Genomic DNA, 16127 nt, shown 5'->3' with positions numbered 1-16127 from the left:
TTGGGAAAGATTGAAGGTAGGAGGAGAAGGGACTGACAGAGCATGAGATGGTTGGATGGCATCACCAACTCAATGGACATGAGTTTGAGTAAACTCCGGGAGTTGGTGATGGACAGGGAAGCCTGGCATGCTGCAGTCCATGGGGTCACAAAGAGTCAGACACGACTGAGCAATTGAACTGAACTAAACACAGGGCATGGTAGTGAGCACATAGAAGGCAAAGGAGGAAGGGAACGGGAATCCCAGTCAGTCACCTTTGCTGAGACCTAGGTCCAGTTCTGGAGGGACCCCCCCAGGGCCCTGGACCGCCCTTGCCCCAGGCTGGCGAGGCTGACAGCGGGCTTCAGGCACCCTCCAGTGTCAGTGTGGGGAGTTGCTTCAGATCCGCCGGCCAGGGGCCTTGGTTCCCCACCCTCCCTGTCCACCCCCTCCCACCCCCTGAGAATGGGACAGTGTCCCTGGGTTCCTGGGAGGGGTTCCTATAAAGTGACCTGGTCTGGCAACGGCACAAACCTGGCCCTGAGGTGGCCCCCCGATAGCAAGCTTCCCCTTGCTCCTGCCCAGCTGCTTCTCCAAGGGCTGGGTGGTGGCTGACTGTCACCTGCGGAAGAAGACCCCGCAGGCTGCCTCTGCTCACAGCTCCTGGCCCCGCAGCCTGCGAGGGGTGCTTCTCTGAAGCGCCCAGTGCTGTCAGCCATCAGAGGTCTGCTGCCCACATCAAGAAGCCCAGAGGGCTGTGGGCGCAGAAGACGTGCTCGGTAAATACCCAGAGAGTGTGTGGGTAGATGAATGACACCCGCAATCTCAGGTAACTCCCCCGACGCTGTGTTCCATTTGGAGGCTCTTGCGTGTGCCTCCAACTCCAGATGCTACAGTGCCCTGACCCTTCAAAATGGGCCTCTCTCCACTTCCCACTCAAAGCCCAGGTCCTGGCTGGGGACCAGCAGATGGTGGAACCAGGAGCAGTCTCAGATGAGCCGTGCCCTCCAGCAGGGGGGCATAGGTGAGGAGCACGCAAGATCGGGGTGGGGTTGGGCCGTCCAGGGCCTGTGGGAGCCACACAAAGCCCAGGCAGAGTCAGTGGGGGTGGACGGATGAGAACTACACCCCAGGTCTGGTTGGCGCCCAGGGCAAACCAGGAACAGTAAGCTGGCCAGTGGGAGGCGAGAACTGGCTTCAAGGGGTCAGCGAGTCGAGCTCCTGAGGAAATGGTGGGAAAGCCCAGAGGGGTCAAGTTCTGCCAGCTGCCGAGACCTCTCATTTGGGCTCCTGTTTCAGCAAAATCGAGGAGAGGGAGAGACGTGGGCTGAGCAGAGGCCAGCTGAGCCTGTGGGCGCCCAGACCCCTGCAGCCAGGACCTCCTGAAGGTGTGCTCCAGCTGACCTGGGGCAGGGTGCTGTCACCCTTGGAGGGGCTGGGGGCTGGAGACACCAGGATGGTTCCCACAACCCAGAGCCACGTGGTGCCAGGAAGCTGCCACCCAGTGCCACACTCCAGGGGTGCCCACCATCAACACTAGCCTGGAAGGCTCCTGGCCAGCCTGACCTAGGGAGCCCCAGGGTGCTGGAAGGAATGGCCCTCCCAGAGACCCCATCAGGGAGACAGTCACATCTGTCAGCTCTTCCGGGGAGCCTGAACAGCCTCTGGTTCCCCTTCACCTGCACAGCCCCCACCCTGCTCCCAGGTGGACTCTGGCCTAGCCCACCTATGAGCCTGTACCTTAGAACACATGGCAAGTTTCCTCCCTTGACGAGAAGTCCACTGCCTCCCTCCCGCCGCCCCACATACACCTTGCATCTTCTCCAGGAGCCAAAAATGCAGCTGCAGATTGATTTGCAGCTGAGCTAAAAATAACTGCCAGGCTCCAGCCAGGGCCCGGGAAAATATCCCATTGCTAGGAGACAACGTTACTGGGAAACCGCCATTGCTAGGCAACAGGGTTGCCTTGGTGACAGCTGGGCCCTGAGTCATCCTCAGCCCTGGCCACTCCACCCCCCGCACCCCCTCCCCTGCGTTGGTGAGTCGGGCCTGGGTCCCAGGAGGAGGGAAGGCAGGGAGCAGAAGCTGGAGGCAGCACAGGCCTGCCACCCACCGCCCCCGCCTCCCACAGCTGCTGGGCCACCCCACGCTGCGAGGCTCTCACTTCCCTGGGCTCCCATCAGGCTTCAGAGTGCTGAGGACTGCCAAACACACCTGTGGCCTCCCCACACCATGTGGTCCCCCCGCAGGCCCTCTCGGGGCCCCTGCCTCTGGGTGGGGAGCAGGGGCAGTGGGGGCACAGTGTACGTCCTCCCTGCAGGTCCAGGGCAGCCTGACCTCTGGGGAGCATGGGGCTGTCCCCACCCGTGCTACACCAGGATCTCCAGGGCGACCCCCTTGGGCCCCAGACTCACTTTCCAAGAGGGGACCTGCTTGTCTGAGGCCCCACCCCGGGAGGGCGGACTTGAGCCTAGGTTTGTGACCCTAGAGCACACACCTCACCCCAAGGAAAGGCCTGAGGAAGGAACCCCGTGAGCAGGTCGGGCCTGCAGAGCCGCGAGGTAAGCAGCTCCGCTCCCTGAGGTGACTGTGGCTCCCTCTCTCATACCCCCAGGCTCTCAGGGCACAGTGTGCCAACGGCCTTTCGTCCTCACCCCCTCATGCTCCAGAGCTGGAGACCCCCAGCTGCCTGGGCTAGGGAGACTCCTCTGTGCCCAGCCATCAAGATGAGGGGTGCTCCAGGTGAGGGGAGCCCCAGAGGAGAGTGCTCCAGGTGAGGGTGCTCCAGGTGAGGGCACAGCCTGCTCTCTGCCTGGGCCCTGGCACCTGCTGAGGGGCAAGAGCCCCGCAAAGTGCAAAGTGAAGGCCTGCCTCCCAGTCAGGCCACTGCACACCAGGGTTGGTCCGGGCTGCTCCCTGCCCAGCGGGGGCTGAGCCCAGGTGGAGATGATGGGCTGGGTCAGACAGCACTCCCCAGACACCTCAGGTCTTCACGCACCCCCACCCACCCCGCCAAGCCACTTCCTTCGGTCAGGGTCAGCAGGACGGGGGCGCCAGTCTCCACCACACACAGAGCTCTCTTCACCCCGCCAGCACCCCACACAGCTGCCTGAGCGGGCCAGCCTGCCCTCTCCAGCTGCCCCGCCTCACACCAGCCCCGCTGGGTCTGTTTCCTGTCAAAACGTTGCCGACAACAGCCGGTTTCATTTTCTATTAAGGCTCTCAGAGGGCTCCCTCTCCGCCCTGGGGCTCTTTCCCTGGTGCAAAGACCCCACTTTGCTCTCCCCACACCTGGTCCCTCCACTGTCTCCCAGGAGGTCCCGAGGTGGGCAGCATGAGCCTTGGTCCTCCATCCCGAGCCTGCCGGGAGGCCTGGCATCCTCAGGGGCCCAGACAGAGCCTTCCGCATCCTCCCGCCCCGCCCCGTCCCACCGTCTCTCCAGGCCCATCCCAGAGGGAACGAGCCTCAGGATCTTTGCACACCCTTTCCTGAACACCTTCCTTTGCCATCTCTCCCTTGAGGGACTCAGTATAGTGTCCTGTCCTCAGGAGCCCCACCACCACCATCCTCGGAGGTCTCCATCACGTGGCCCTCTTGAACCTCCATCGCGCTCGTCCCTCTCCGAAATGATCTACTGGTCAATTGTTACTCTGCTCTGCGGGTACGCAACTGTGCCCCACGCTGAGGGAGGTTCCGGGGCCTGGTACCCACAGGTGCGCGGAGGATGTGACGGCCGGGCGGTGAAGGGGGCCCGGCCGTCCGCTCCGCAAGAGGGGCCGGGAGGGGAAGGGTCGGACCGCTGGCGCCCAAAGGCTCGATCCTCTGGGCCCCGCTGGATTCGGGGTCCCCGCCGCTCCTCCGAGGCAGGGTTCGCTCCAGCCTGGCTCTGCGTTCGCGGGCCTGGACCTTCCTTCGCCTCCCTCCTGCCCTCACCGGCCCTCCTCTTCGCTCCCCGCCCCGCCGCGCGCCGGGTTTGTTATTGTGCGGGCGCCCGTGGCAAGGGGGAGCGGGAGCGCGTGCCGGGCCGGCGCGTGCCCGTGGGCGCCGGGACGGGAGCGCGCTGTGCGCGCGGGAGGGCGAGGCGCGGCGGGGCGGGGCGTGGCTCGGCATCCTTAGCACCCTGCCCGGGCTCGCCAGCCCGGATTGGCTACCGGCGCCGGGAGCGCGCGAGGGAGCGGCGCGTAAGGCCGGGAGGGGGGCGCGCGCGGCGCAGCCGGCGGCCGCGGAGGAGCGCGGGGAGGAGGGCGGAGGAGGAGCGCGGGGAGGAGGGCGAGGGGAGGGAGGAGGCGCCCGACCGGCTCCCTGCAAAGCGGCCTTATTTATCTGGGCACAGCCATAGCCTCCCCGGTGGGAGGCTCGGGGCGGCTGATCCTCTCCCACCGGGGAGCTCCTCTCGGGGCGCAGCGGAGGGGCCCGGCCAGGCCGGACGCGGGGCGCGGGGCGCGGCCGGGCCCTGCCGGCCAGGCCAGCACCTCGGTCGCCTCCCCGCTTCGCCGGTGCCCATGCCGGGCTCCCCATGACGGGAGGACGCCCGGTGGACAGCGTGGCATGAGCCAGGAGCCCGGGCCGAGGTAAGGTGTGTGCCGGGCCAGGCTACAAGGCGGGGAGGGGGCAGGCCACAACACCAAGAAGGCCACAATGAGGAGGAGGCGGGGAGGGGGCTTGGGACAGCGCCGCCACACACACCCCCTCCCCCGGGCTTACGTAACCGCAGCCCCTTCCCTCCCGGCCTGCAGCTGGGCCTCCCAGCCCTGCCAGGCCTCCCCCCAGCCCTTCACCCCAGTGGCTGCCTGGTTGAGGCCGGATCCCCATGGCAACTGAACCAAGGCTGTGGGTCGGTGCCACCGTGCTGTTCCCCGTGGACGCCGAATTACAGGCCTCCAGCCGGGTTGCCTGGGTGAGGTCCCTGACCCCACAGCACTTGGGACTCCTCAGCCCAGCACCGTGAGCCCCTGGGCCTGGAGACAGGTGTTAGATACAGTTACACTCCAGGAGGAGCTTGTGAACGCGAGGCCGGTGGCTGACCTGCCCCTGGACACCTGAGCCCGGCCCTGCACGGAGCTGCCACAGTGGGAGGTCGAGAGGAAGGGAGGGCGCTGGCCACGTGTGCTCTGGAGGAGGGGCTGGGCGCTGGCCAAGGCTGGAGGGCCCCAGAAGCAGAGCTGGGCACCCTGAGACTTGCTGGAGGAGGGTCTGTCCTTCTGGGGGTTTGAGTGGGTCGAGGAGTCCCCCACCCATGACCCGAGAAGGAGAGAAGGTCTGGCTGTTGGAGCTTCCAAGGGCCTGCAGCCTGGCGGCTGCTCCTCCACCCCTCCCAGCCTCTGCAGGGGAGGCCTTCCCTCCATGGACAGGGCCCATGGACCAGGGTCAGCCCAGGGCCCCCTGGCGCTGGGCAGAGCCTGGGGCCCTTTCTGCCCACAGATGCCTTCGAAGGATACCGGACAGCAGCCTTGGGGCAGGAGGCCTGGCGGGTTGGGAACCTGAGAGGTTTGGGCTCCCCCAGGGCGACTCACTGGCTCCACAGGAGATGGCCCTGGGGCTGGCCGAGGCTGTCTGGGGAGGAGGGGGATTCAAGGCCCAGTCCCAAACACGCAGAGCAGGGAGGCCATGCAGGCCCCAGGGGACCCCAGGACTCACGTAGCCCAGTGCCTGCTGCCTCTGTGGCCTGGCTCCCCCTCACCAGGGGCCTGGGGGCATCTGCCTCCCCTTGCTGTGGGCCAGGCCTACGGGCATCTCTGACGCTGCAGGGGTTCATGGGGCCGATGCCGCCTTCCAGCTCACACCCACTTTCAGGGCACTTGCACAAATCCTGTCACCCACTGGTCAGAAGGAAACAAGTGGCTGGAGGTCGGAGCACCCAGACACTCAGGCTAGCTGGGCCCAGCCTCGAGAAGGGCTGCGCTGCGGGGACCAGGGAGACCTCTTGCCTGGAGGCTGGGGAAGGGGTTCCTGGGCTGGCACTGTGAGCTGTCTGCAGCCCCCGTCTCATCACACGTGGGAGCTGCTGCTGTGTCTGAGGGCTGGCTTGAGGGACGAGCGGAGGTGGCAGCGAAGTGGGTGGCCCGGAACCTCCCCACCCAGTGGCCCGGGGGAGCCTCAGTCAGACCCATTGCAGAGTGTGGGCTTGGACACGTGCATCCCCTGGGCAGTGTTTGAGGCACTGGATGCCCCAGGCCCTGGAGGGCGCGGACCCTTCAGAGCAGAGAGGCCTGGAGCCTGGCACGTACTCCTGGAGGCGCCCAGTCCCACGTGGTTGAGCTGCCCTGAGCTTGGCCACAGGACGTGCTCTGCTGGAGCACCAACTCGACTCTCTCTTGAGCCCCACATGCTGCCTTTCCAGAGCCCCAGGCGCCCGGGTGGGGCAACCCACACCCCCAAGCATCTCCGAGCTGGGGGCGGGAGGGGAGCGCTGCTGCTAGGACGTGTGCAACGTGGTAGGGATGTGAGTGTGCCTGAGTCACAGAGCTTTGTCACGGAATTTGTCAGCCTGCGCCGTGTCCCCAACCCCAAGCTACCCCGGTCGTCACCCCAGCCCCTGGGCTGCCGCTGCAGATTGATCTGATATGAGCTTTTCTGGCTACCCATGCCCTGTCCAGATCAATGGCCCTCAGCCAGTAGGGGGAACTGGTCAGTGCAGGTTCTACTGTTTTAGATGGGGTATCAGGGATGAGTGAAGAGACCTCTGAGCTGAGGACCATGACGGGTGGGTATGAGCACTCTTCCAGGGTATGAGCAGTCCCAAAGATGAGTGTCTCAGTGGCCGACATGCAGCTTACAGCCTCTGGAAGGAGAGCAGGGGCATGACAGGGGGCACGCTGGGAGAGGCCCCCGGCCCAGGGCTCCAGGCTGGGAGAGCATAGGGACTGAAGCAGAACAGAGCAGAGAAAGGAGGCAGCAGCAGGCGGGGTGGGTGGGTGGGGGTGCAGGGTTGCACTCTGGACAGCCATGCCTGGCTTGAGTCTTGGGAGTCAGACAGCTGGAGGACTTGGGGTCAAATCCTAGCTTTGTGCAACTTCTGAAAATGTACTCTGAAACTTACTGTCCCGGCTTGTGGTTGGGCAGTGTGTGATTGGGCTGAGACCAGCAGTGCAGAGGGGGGATGTGGTGCTGGGAAGCTTCCCTCCCTTCTAATGCTTCCTGTCCCCTCCCCCCTGGTCCAGCCTGACCATGGGGAACAGGCAACCAGCACCCTCAACCCTGCAGCCCTCAAGGGGGGGACTCGGCCAAAAAGGAGACACAAGCCGTCCCCTTCCTGAAGGTCTGAGTAAAGGCACAGCCCGCCCCAAGCCCCAGGGCCTTGGGAGCCTTCTCAGAGACCCTGGCATCACTCTCTCACTCCCCCATGGACACCGGCCTCTGTCACAACCTGGACTGAGGAGCTGAGCCACAGCCCTTCTGTTGACTGCCCTCCGTCCTGCCTCCGGGGAAACTGCACCCCTTTCTATATGACCCTGATCATTGGACTGGCATTCTTCATTCATTCAGCCACTCAGCCGTCATGCTGTCTGTCCTCAGGAAAGACAGACAGGTAGACAGTGATGATAGTCCACCTCATGGCAGACATCTGGAGATGCTTTCAGGCCAGGGGTCACATGGGGAGAGGCAGGGCGGTGCTCACACCGAAGGATAGAACAGGAGGAGCTTGTGGGGTTAAGGATCCCGGAGGCCTCCTGAGCAAGCAGGGGACCAGCATGTGCCCGGGCAGAGGGATAGGGGAGTACAGGACAGCAGGTGTTGCTGAACTGTAGGGTCAGGTCTGGAAAGGGGCTGGAAGTGAGGCTCTAAGGTGGGCTTGCTGGGTCTCGGGGCCCAGTGACTTCATCTGTAGAAGAGGCAGCTCCTCAGGAAGCCCCAGCGTGGCCATCTCCAGACCTGGAAGCCGCCAAGGTCTGGAGTCCTCGCAGGACTCACGTTGCTCCCCAGGTGCCCTCTGGCCCCCACGGTTCCCGTGAGTCTGCTGGGGAAGCAGAGGCCTGGTTTGCTCTCCCTGATTCACCTCTGGCTCAGCTGGTGAAGACAAGAAGCTAAACTAGTGACCACCTCCCTCCTCCTGTGGTGAACCAGGAGCCCGGAGCCCCTGCAGCCATCACAGGAGAAGCCCTCCCCCAGAATCCCACCCCTCATGGAGACACAGCACACCAGGGGCTGAGGCCGAGAATAGTGCGAGCCTGACCGTCTCATTTTAAAAGCCTCTTTCCCTGCGCGTTAGCTGCTGGTGCTTCTCCCTAAAGGGGAGTAGTCACCCGTGGACTGGCTGCCCCTGCCCCGTCCTGACAGGAAGACCAGGTGGGTCCTCCTGGACACACTGGGTGCAGTGGGGGCAGGTGCCAGGAAGGCGGAGGCTCTGCCACCGTCTGCTGGGTCAGGGGGTCAGAGCCAGGCTGAGGGGCCTCTTGCCTCACCGGCAGGAAGACCCATTTCTGATCTGAGCGTTGTCCCAAAGCCCTGACCCCTGCGCTAAGGTGTGGCTGTTTCCAGTTTTGAGCTGAAGATCCAGGGCTCAGACTAAGTCAACGAGGCTGGAGTGTGAGGAGCAGCCGGAGTGCAAGACTGTGGACAAGGTCAGGGAGCAGCAGGCCTGCCTCTGAGGGAAGGATGCTCAAACCCAGAACGTAGGGGGCGGGGAGGCTAACCGACAGGCCGGCCAGGGGCTGTGGAAAGAGGGGCAGCCAGGCCTCGGACACTCCCTGCAGGCTGCTGTAAGCTCTTTTCCGTGGATGGGCTCCACCCAGAGGTCTGGGGGCTGGGGATGGGACTGTGGGTGTATGCAAATATGAGTTCCTGTGGGGGACGGAAGGGAGCCCCGCGGATGCCCGGGGCATACACGTGATCCCCTCGACTCAGGCTCCACGTGCGCACCCATGGCTGGGAGAATTTTCAACCTAAATCGGCACTGCTCTTGAGTTATTTCTCCCTTGGTGCCGCCTCCGCCGCCTCCTCCTCCGGATCTTAGCCGAGCGGGCGTCTTCTCCCCCCTCCCCTCGCAAGCCTCCCGGGCCCCTCCCAGCCGAGCTGAGTTTGCCGGGCCATACCCTACCCGCCGCGCGTTGCCGCTGTCCGTGGTGGCGCGGCCCGACCCGGCCCGGCCCCGGAGCTCGCACGAGGCGCCTGCGGGGGCGCTGTCCATGGTGCTGCCGCCGCCGGGCGCGCCCTGCTCTGGGGACGCAAAAAGTATTCAGACAGGGGCTGCCCCTCTAACCAGCGCAGCCCGCACGAGAGAATTGCCAGGATACTCTCCCATCTAGCCCCAGGGTGGGGGGGGGCACTTGCGGGCTTCATACTGTCCCTCCATGCGGCGCGGTTGTCCCAGGATGGCCCCTCCTATGTACTGGCATTAAGGGGTCTGGGGCAGCCCTCACGCTGGGCCACCCCTGCCACTGTGGGCAGCTGTAACTCCTGGGAGCCTCAGGTTCCTGGTGTGAAAACCGTGATCACAGCAGTGCTTCCCCTGTGCCCCCCAGCCGGGCTGTTGTGAGGCTGACATACACAATTATCCCAGTGGGCACTCGGCAAGTGCTGTTAGGGATGTCGTGTATTAACCCAGGTGAGGAATGCAACTACTTGGTCATGACCTGCAGTGAAGGGGCAGCCAAGGTGTGGCGGTCTCCTCTTGGGGCCTGGACTGGCAGCCTGAAGGTTCATGGCTACCAAGGCAGGAAGGCCTTTGGACTCAAAGCTGGGCTGGCAGCCACGAGGGCCATGTGTCCCAGTTAGACCCTCGGGCCCAGCCCAGGATGTGGAATGCCAGCCAGTGTTGTCCTGCCCAGGGCTTGGAAACCAGTGGGGGGTGTGATGCTGGGAAGGGCAGGGCAGGACCACTGGCCCCCGCCTCCCCGGGGCCAGCAAGCTCCGTGTGAGCCTCGCCCTGCACTTATCCTCTTCTTCTCGTGCTGTTCCATGGGGCATGTCGTCACCCCCAGGCTTTGAAGTGAGGACAGTGAGGCTCGGAGCAGGTAAAGGGCTCCCCAAGGCCACACAGCCATTTGGGGTGACCTCGCTGAGTGTCAGAGGTGGGGACGGCAGGAGATCTGCAACAAGAGGCAGATGGTAGCCCTGTGAGGGACCCACTGCCTCTTCTCTCTGGGGTCATCTGCATCCAGTGCCCTCTGCCACCCATTCACAGCCTTGGAGGCCTGAGCAGGGGGACGGGGGGTGGTCTCAGCCCCACCCTGTGGGAAGATCCCTACACATAGCCTTCCGCAGCCAGTTCTCTGTCTGTGTCTTGGCTCCACCACTTACTGTGACCTCAGGCAAGCAATTCACGCTGCCTCAAGCTATGGTTTCCTCATCTGTACAGTGGGTACAATCATCAAAGCCTCATCCTCCATGGGTTGAGTGGAAGATTAAGGAAACAATATGTGTGCAGGGCTCATAGTGCTGGCATCACCGTGAGTACCCTGGGAAGACACTTGCCCTTTCTCTGGGTACGTTCTGAGCCACAGAACCTCCTGCAGCCACGGAGATTCTCAGTGCATGAGCCTCAGATGGAGCACTTAAACCATTCCAGAGAGCATAGAGGAGTGGCCAGAGAATGCCCCAAACCCTCAGTTCCCCAGCCCTGCCTGTCAGAGAGAGGCCTGGCAGGCACCAATGGTGGGCAGCAGAGGTGAAGGGGGCAGTCACCAGTGAGTGTCCCTCCACCTCTGTTCTGTCCTCCATAGAACCTGGGGGTCAAAAAGCTCTGTGGTGGGTGGAGGTTGAGCTCAGTGCATACAGCATGTGCTCGGGAGTGTTGTAGTCATGACCAGCCCTGCCTTCCTGCACCTGCTCAGTCAGGGAGGCAGGGCTTACACTCAGACCCTTTCTCTTGGGCGATTCTGAGAGTGGCCTGGGAGAGGCCGCCGGGGGATGGGGCGGAGCCTAGTCCTCCTGCACAGGACTCACTGCCATCTCCTGGACCCTGTCTGCAGCCCGAGCGAGGAAGATGTCGAGCCCGGGCATCGACGGCGACCCCAAGCCTCCATGCTTGCCTCGCAATGGCCTGGTGAAGTTGCCGGGCCAGCCCAATGGCCTGGGTGCAGCCAGCATCACCAAGGGCACGCCAGCTGCCAAGAACCGCCCTTGCCAGCCACCCCCGCCCACCCTCCCACCACCCAGCCTGGCTGCCCCGCCGCCCCGGGCTGCCCTGGCCGGGGGCCTGTGCCCCCAGGCAGGGCTCCCCCTTGGTGGACCAGCCTTAGCCCCAGTGTCCGGGCCCCCAGCAGAGCGACCACCCCTGGCCACAGATGAGAAGATCCTCAATGGCCTCTTCTGGTACTTCTCGGCCTGCGAGAAGTGTGTGCTGGCGCAGGTGTGCAAGGCCTGGAGGCGTGTGCTCTACCAGCCCAAGTTCTGGGCGGGCCTCACGCCTGTGTTGCACGCCAAGGAGCTCTACACAGTGCTGCCTGGAGGTGAGAAGGAGTTCGTGAACCTGCAGGGCTTCGCGGCACGTGGCTTTGAGGGTTTCTGCCTGGTCGGCGTCTCTGACTTGGACATCTGTGAGTTCATCGACAACTACGCGCTCTCCAAGAAGGGCGTCAAGGCCATGAGCCTCAAGCGCTCCACCATCACTGACGCCGGCCTGGAGGTGCGCACAGCCACGGGCCCAGAGGAGCAGGGGTGGGGGCTGGGCCAGGCAGCAGCCACTCAGCACGTGTGTGTTGGTGGGGGCGGGGAGAAGCTTTCACAGGCAAGCAGCAAAGTGGCCGAGGGTGGGGCTGGTGCTCTGAGGAGTGTGGTTCTGGGGTGGGGGGAGCAGGGCTGGCTACTTAGTTTGGGGGATCTAGTTCAAAATGAAAATTCAGGTTCTTTGCTCAAAGATAACTAAAGATTTCAAGACAGTAACAGCAATGCAGGGGCTTCCCAGTTATTGCTAAAGAACCCACCTGCGAGTGGAGGAGACAGCTTCAGTCCCTGGGTTGGAAAGATCCCCTGGAGGAGGGTATGGCAACCCACTCTAGTATTTTTGCCTGAAGAATCCCATGGACAGAGGTTGCAAAGTTGGACACAACTCAACCGACTTAGCACTCATGCATGCAACAGCAAAGCAGACAAATGTGAGACCCTGCATGCCGAGAAGGTCGCCTTGGGTAGGGAGGATGCTGGAGGAGGTGGGAGAAGCAGGGGCAAAGGTCAGAGGAGCAGCTGTGGAGGTGGCCCCTTCCCCAGGAAGGGGACTCTAATCATTATATCATTAACACCAAGGGCTCTGAGCACCTGCTCCAGCCTGGCCTGGGACTCCCAGATCTCCTGTGCCCTGCCTTCTCTCTTAAGAATGTTGTTTATATGTAACGAACACACTGTAAAGTGCACTTGGCAGAGTCCAGCTTGATGGGTGTTTACACTGTCTGCACCCTCAAGAACACAGCTTCCTGCCCCTCGGCAGCTCCTTCCACCCTGTCTGCTATCAGCCCGCCATGCCCGTGGGGAGTGTCATGCCTGGGAAACCACGGTAGGCTTGAGTTCCATGGAGGCCTCCTGACCCCCTCCTGACCCTGCACCTGTCCGCAGGTGATGCTGGAGCAGATGCAGGGCGTGGTGCGCCTGGAGCTGTCAGGTTGCAACGACTTCACCGAGGCTGGGCTGTGGTCCAGCCTGAGTGCGCGGATCACCTCGCTGAGCGTGAGCGACTGCATCAACGTGGCCGACGACGCCATCGCGGCCATCTCGCAGCTGCTGCCCAACCTGGCCGAGCTGAGCTTGCAGGCCTACCACGTGACGGACACAGCCCTGGCCTACTTCACGGCGCGCCAGGGCCACAGCACGCACACGCTGCGCCTGCTCTCCTGCTGGGAGATCACCAACCATGGCGTGGTCAACGTGGTGCACAGCCTGCCCAACCTCACGGCGCTCAGCCTCTCTGGCTGCTCCAAGGTCACGGACGACGGCGTGGAGCTCGTGGCCGAGAACCTGCGGAAGCTCCGCAGCCTCGACCTCTCCTGGTGCCCGCGCATCACTGACATGGCGCTCGAGTATGTAGCCTGTGACCTGCATCGCCTGGAGGAGCTTGTGCTGGACAGGTGTGCACGGCCCCACCCCTAGGCCACGGAGGGCAGGGCCAGGCGAGGCTGCTGGAATTCTATGAAGGGAGCCTAGTGGACAAGCCTGGAGCTAGAGGGGGGCTGCAGTGAGGGGGACGGGGCCCTCATAAGAGGCTAACCTAGTGTGGACTATAACAAGGGGGCGGGGCTGAGCAGTGCCCGCCCCCCACCCCCCGCCGGGAATACGACCAAGGGGCCAGTTGGGGGCGGAGCCTGGGTGGGGCGCGGCACGGTGGGGCAGGAAGGTAGCTCAGCTCCGGGCGTCTGGGGCGGAAAAGGAAGGGGCCGGAGCTGAGGGGCGGGGACAGGTGTTTTGAAGGTGGGCAACCCCTTCTGTTGCGGCCACAGGTGTGTACGCATCACGGACACTGGCCTCAGCTATTTGTCCACCATGTCGTCCCTCCGCAGCCTCTACCTGCGATGGTGCTGCCAGGTATCAGCCCTCCACGCCTCCAGAGACTGGGGAGTAGGCGGGGGAGGTGGGGGGGCGCGGGGAAAGCCCCCACCCAGATATGCCGCTGACCTGCACCCGGCCCACTCAGATCCTGTAAGGGAGTCTGGGATCCCTTCACACCCAAGCGGCGCGCACGGAGTCCCCAGGGCCCTCAGCGACTCCGTGGGGACCTGAGAACCTAACCCCTGCCTCCTACGGCCTGACGCTAGGAGTGGGGCTCCCTCGAGGCGCGAACGGAAATAGCTAACTCGCCCCGCCTTCCCGCCCAGGTGCAGGACTTCGGGCTGAAGCACCTCCTGGCCATGAGGAGTCTGCGTCTCTTGTCTCTGGCAGGTGAGACACTGTGCCGCCGCCCTCCTGGGCAGTGGCCACTCATCCCCACCTAGGCCGATTCCGCCAGCACTGCCGGGACCCTCGTGCAGACCCACTCCCGGTGTTGACTCGCGGTGGCGCAGGTCCCACCGGGCCAGAGGGCGGAGTCTCGCCCCGCCCGGGCCACGCCCACTAAGCCCCGCCCCTCCGCAGGCTGCCCGCTGCTGACCGCCACCGGGCTGTCGGGCCTGGTGCAGCTGCAGGACCTAGAGGAGCTGGAGCTGACCAACTGCCCCGGAGCCACCCCCGAGCTCTTCAAGTACTTCTCGCAGCACCTGCCCCGCTGCCTCGTCGTCGAGTAGTCGGGGCCTCCCCGCCCTCGGCCCCTCGCCCTCCTCCCCGCCCCGCCCCGAGCAGGGAGGGCGGCGGGCGGGCCAGCCCCGCGCACGCACGCACGCACGCTCGGGGAATTTGTGCATGCCCCTCGCGCCCGCAACTGCACGCCCGCCCTTCGCCACGCCACAGTCGCCTCCATCGTTCGCCCGCCCGCCGGAGGGGGAGCGCTGGGGCTAGGTCCTGGGGGCGCTTTGAGTTCGCCAGACGGCCGCCCCTACCGCCTTCTCCGCCACACCCCGCTCTGTCTCCCCACCCCGGGCAGGGCCCAGGGGGATTGAGGGGAGCTGGGTCCCCTAGGACACAGGGGCCCGGAAGAGCACCCAGGGCTTTCCACATCTTCCACTGCACCGCGCCTGGAGCCCTCCGAGGGGTGCGAGGGGAAACAGGCCGCCGCCAAAGCCATGGCCCGCCCAGGAGCCCAAGTCCCACCCGCCCTTCCCCCACTCATGCCAGCCTGACCCCCAGCGACCTCCCCTCTTCCTTGCCGCTGTGTGAGACAGGCCCGGCTCGCCCCACCCCCACCCCCACCCCCAGGCCTAAGGTCCTTGGACCCTGGCTAGGCTAGGGCAGAACTGGATTAGGAGAGGGGCCACCGGGCTGACAGTGACCTTGGCATAATCAACATTAGCCCAGCTGGCCCCAGTCCACATTAAACCAGGGGTGGCATCGCTACCTTGAGAGGCCTGCAGCTGGAGCAACCATTAGGGCCTGCAGGCCTTGGGAGCAGTCCTGAGTGGACCCTGCCCCGCAACCCTTGTAGCCAGCTGGGCCCAGGCCCCTCAGTGGAACACTTCATGCTGGGCAGGTCTCCACCAGGTGGAAGCTGGAAAGGGGGGCCCTAGCCAGTGACCGATCTTCCAGTGACCAGCTCCCCCTCAACACCCAGAGGGAGAGCTCCTTTGTAGCCACAGCCTCCCTTTCCCCAGCTTCCCAGACTTCCACCTGCCCACGTGGGCTCACCGTGTTCTGTCCAGTCCCAAGACATCGGGAAGTCCTGGGGTGCTGGCCCATCTTGGCGATTGCTGAGGAGGGGGCTGGGACCCCTTTCCATCCTAACCTTGAGCACCCACACCCTATCTTGGGACACTCCCCCCCACCCCAATCTGGTTGGAAGAGAGTAGCCAGTTTCCAGAGAGCCAGAGAGTGAAAGAGAGAGAGAAAGAGAAAGAGCGAGCGAGAGATGCTGTTGAAGAGAGACAGTTCAACAGCCCAAAGATTTCCCTGCCCTTGGAGCGCTGGTCAGAGGCTCCAGGGCTGAGATGGTCAGGAGCCAGTTTCTTCAGCCTCTCCTCTCCACAGCTCCCAGTGGGGAGGGGCAGCTGTCCATTTGTCCAAAGTATTAATGCAACTGAAGCTGTGATATTTCCAACGACTGTAGGAGGAAAAATTAGGGGGACAGAGGAAAACAAAACCAACCAACCCCTAAAATCATTTTCTTATTGTACATAACGACCTCATTCTCCTGTATATGCGGAAGATATAACCTTATATTTGGTAAGTGTTTCTTGTGCTATTTTATCACGTGACCTGTTTATAAAAATATATATTAAAAAAGTTGTAAAAACACATGTCTGAATTGTTTTTAGGTCATCACACCACGGTAGAGGGAAGGTGTTATCTGTCCTGAGTGGCCCAAGTCTGAATTTTTGTGCACCCCTCGTCAGGTTTATTGGTTCTTTCAATAAACATGCAGAGACTGGTAACACTGTGCCAGACTGGAAACCCAGCAGTGACCACCACAGAAGGCCCCTAACCTCTCACTGTGTCAGCGGGGACAGACGCTAAAGTCATTACATATAACACTCCTTCCAAAATATCTAGGATCTAGCCCATTCTTACAAGGGCAAAAATGAGGGCTGCTAGGGGTATCCTAGAAGATCACAGTGCAGCAAGCACAGGTCAGGGCGCATACCCAGGAGAGAAAGGGAGGCTCAGAGAGGGTCACTGATTGAACCTTTTGTGTGAG

At 63.3% G+C, this 16127-nt stretch overlaps 1 protein-coding gene across 1 annotated transcript; it reads left to right on the top strand.

The window, feature by feature from the left end:
- The first annotated feature begins 4447 nt into the window (after nt 1–4447).
- FBXL16 (F-box and leucine rich repeat protein 16) lies at nt 4448–15727 on the top strand. Its single transcript, XM_061152449.1, has 6 exons — nt 4448–4551; nt 10891–11546; nt 12470–12978; nt 13348–13432; nt 13723–13786; nt 13979–15727. Exons 2-6 carry the CDS (start codon nt 10905–10907, stop codon nt 14125–14127), a joined length of 1449 nt encoding a protein of 482 aa, XP_061008432.1. The 5' UTR covers nt 4448–4551; nt 10891–10904; the 3' UTR covers nt 14128–15727.
- The last annotated feature ends 400 nt before the right edge of the window (nt 15728–16127 follow it).

This window comes from Dama dama, chromosome 10 (assembly GCF_033118175.1).
Source record: "Dama dama isolate Ldn47 chromosome 10, ASM3311817v1, whole genome shotgun sequence".
Classification (NCBI taxonomy): Eukaryota; Metazoa; Chordata; class Mammalia; order Artiodactyla; family Cervidae; genus Dama; species Dama dama.
This window is presented reverse-complemented; position numbering and strand designations above follow the sequence as displayed.

Bases quoted from the DNA above. Each gene is read 5' to 3' on its own strand.
- FBXL16 (XM_061152449.1), top strand. From the start codon at position 10,905: ATGTCGAGCCCGGGCATCGACGGCGACCCCAAGCCTCCATGCTTGCCT. The intron at 11,547-12,469 runs GTGCGCACAGCC...ACCTGTCCGCAG, and splicing joins TCACTGACGCCGGCCTGGAG to GTGATGCTGGAGCAGATGCA. The intron at 13,787-13,978 runs GTGAGACACTGT...GCCCCTCCGCAG, and splicing joins GCGTCTCTTGTCTCTGGCAG to GCTGCCCGCTGCTGACCGCC.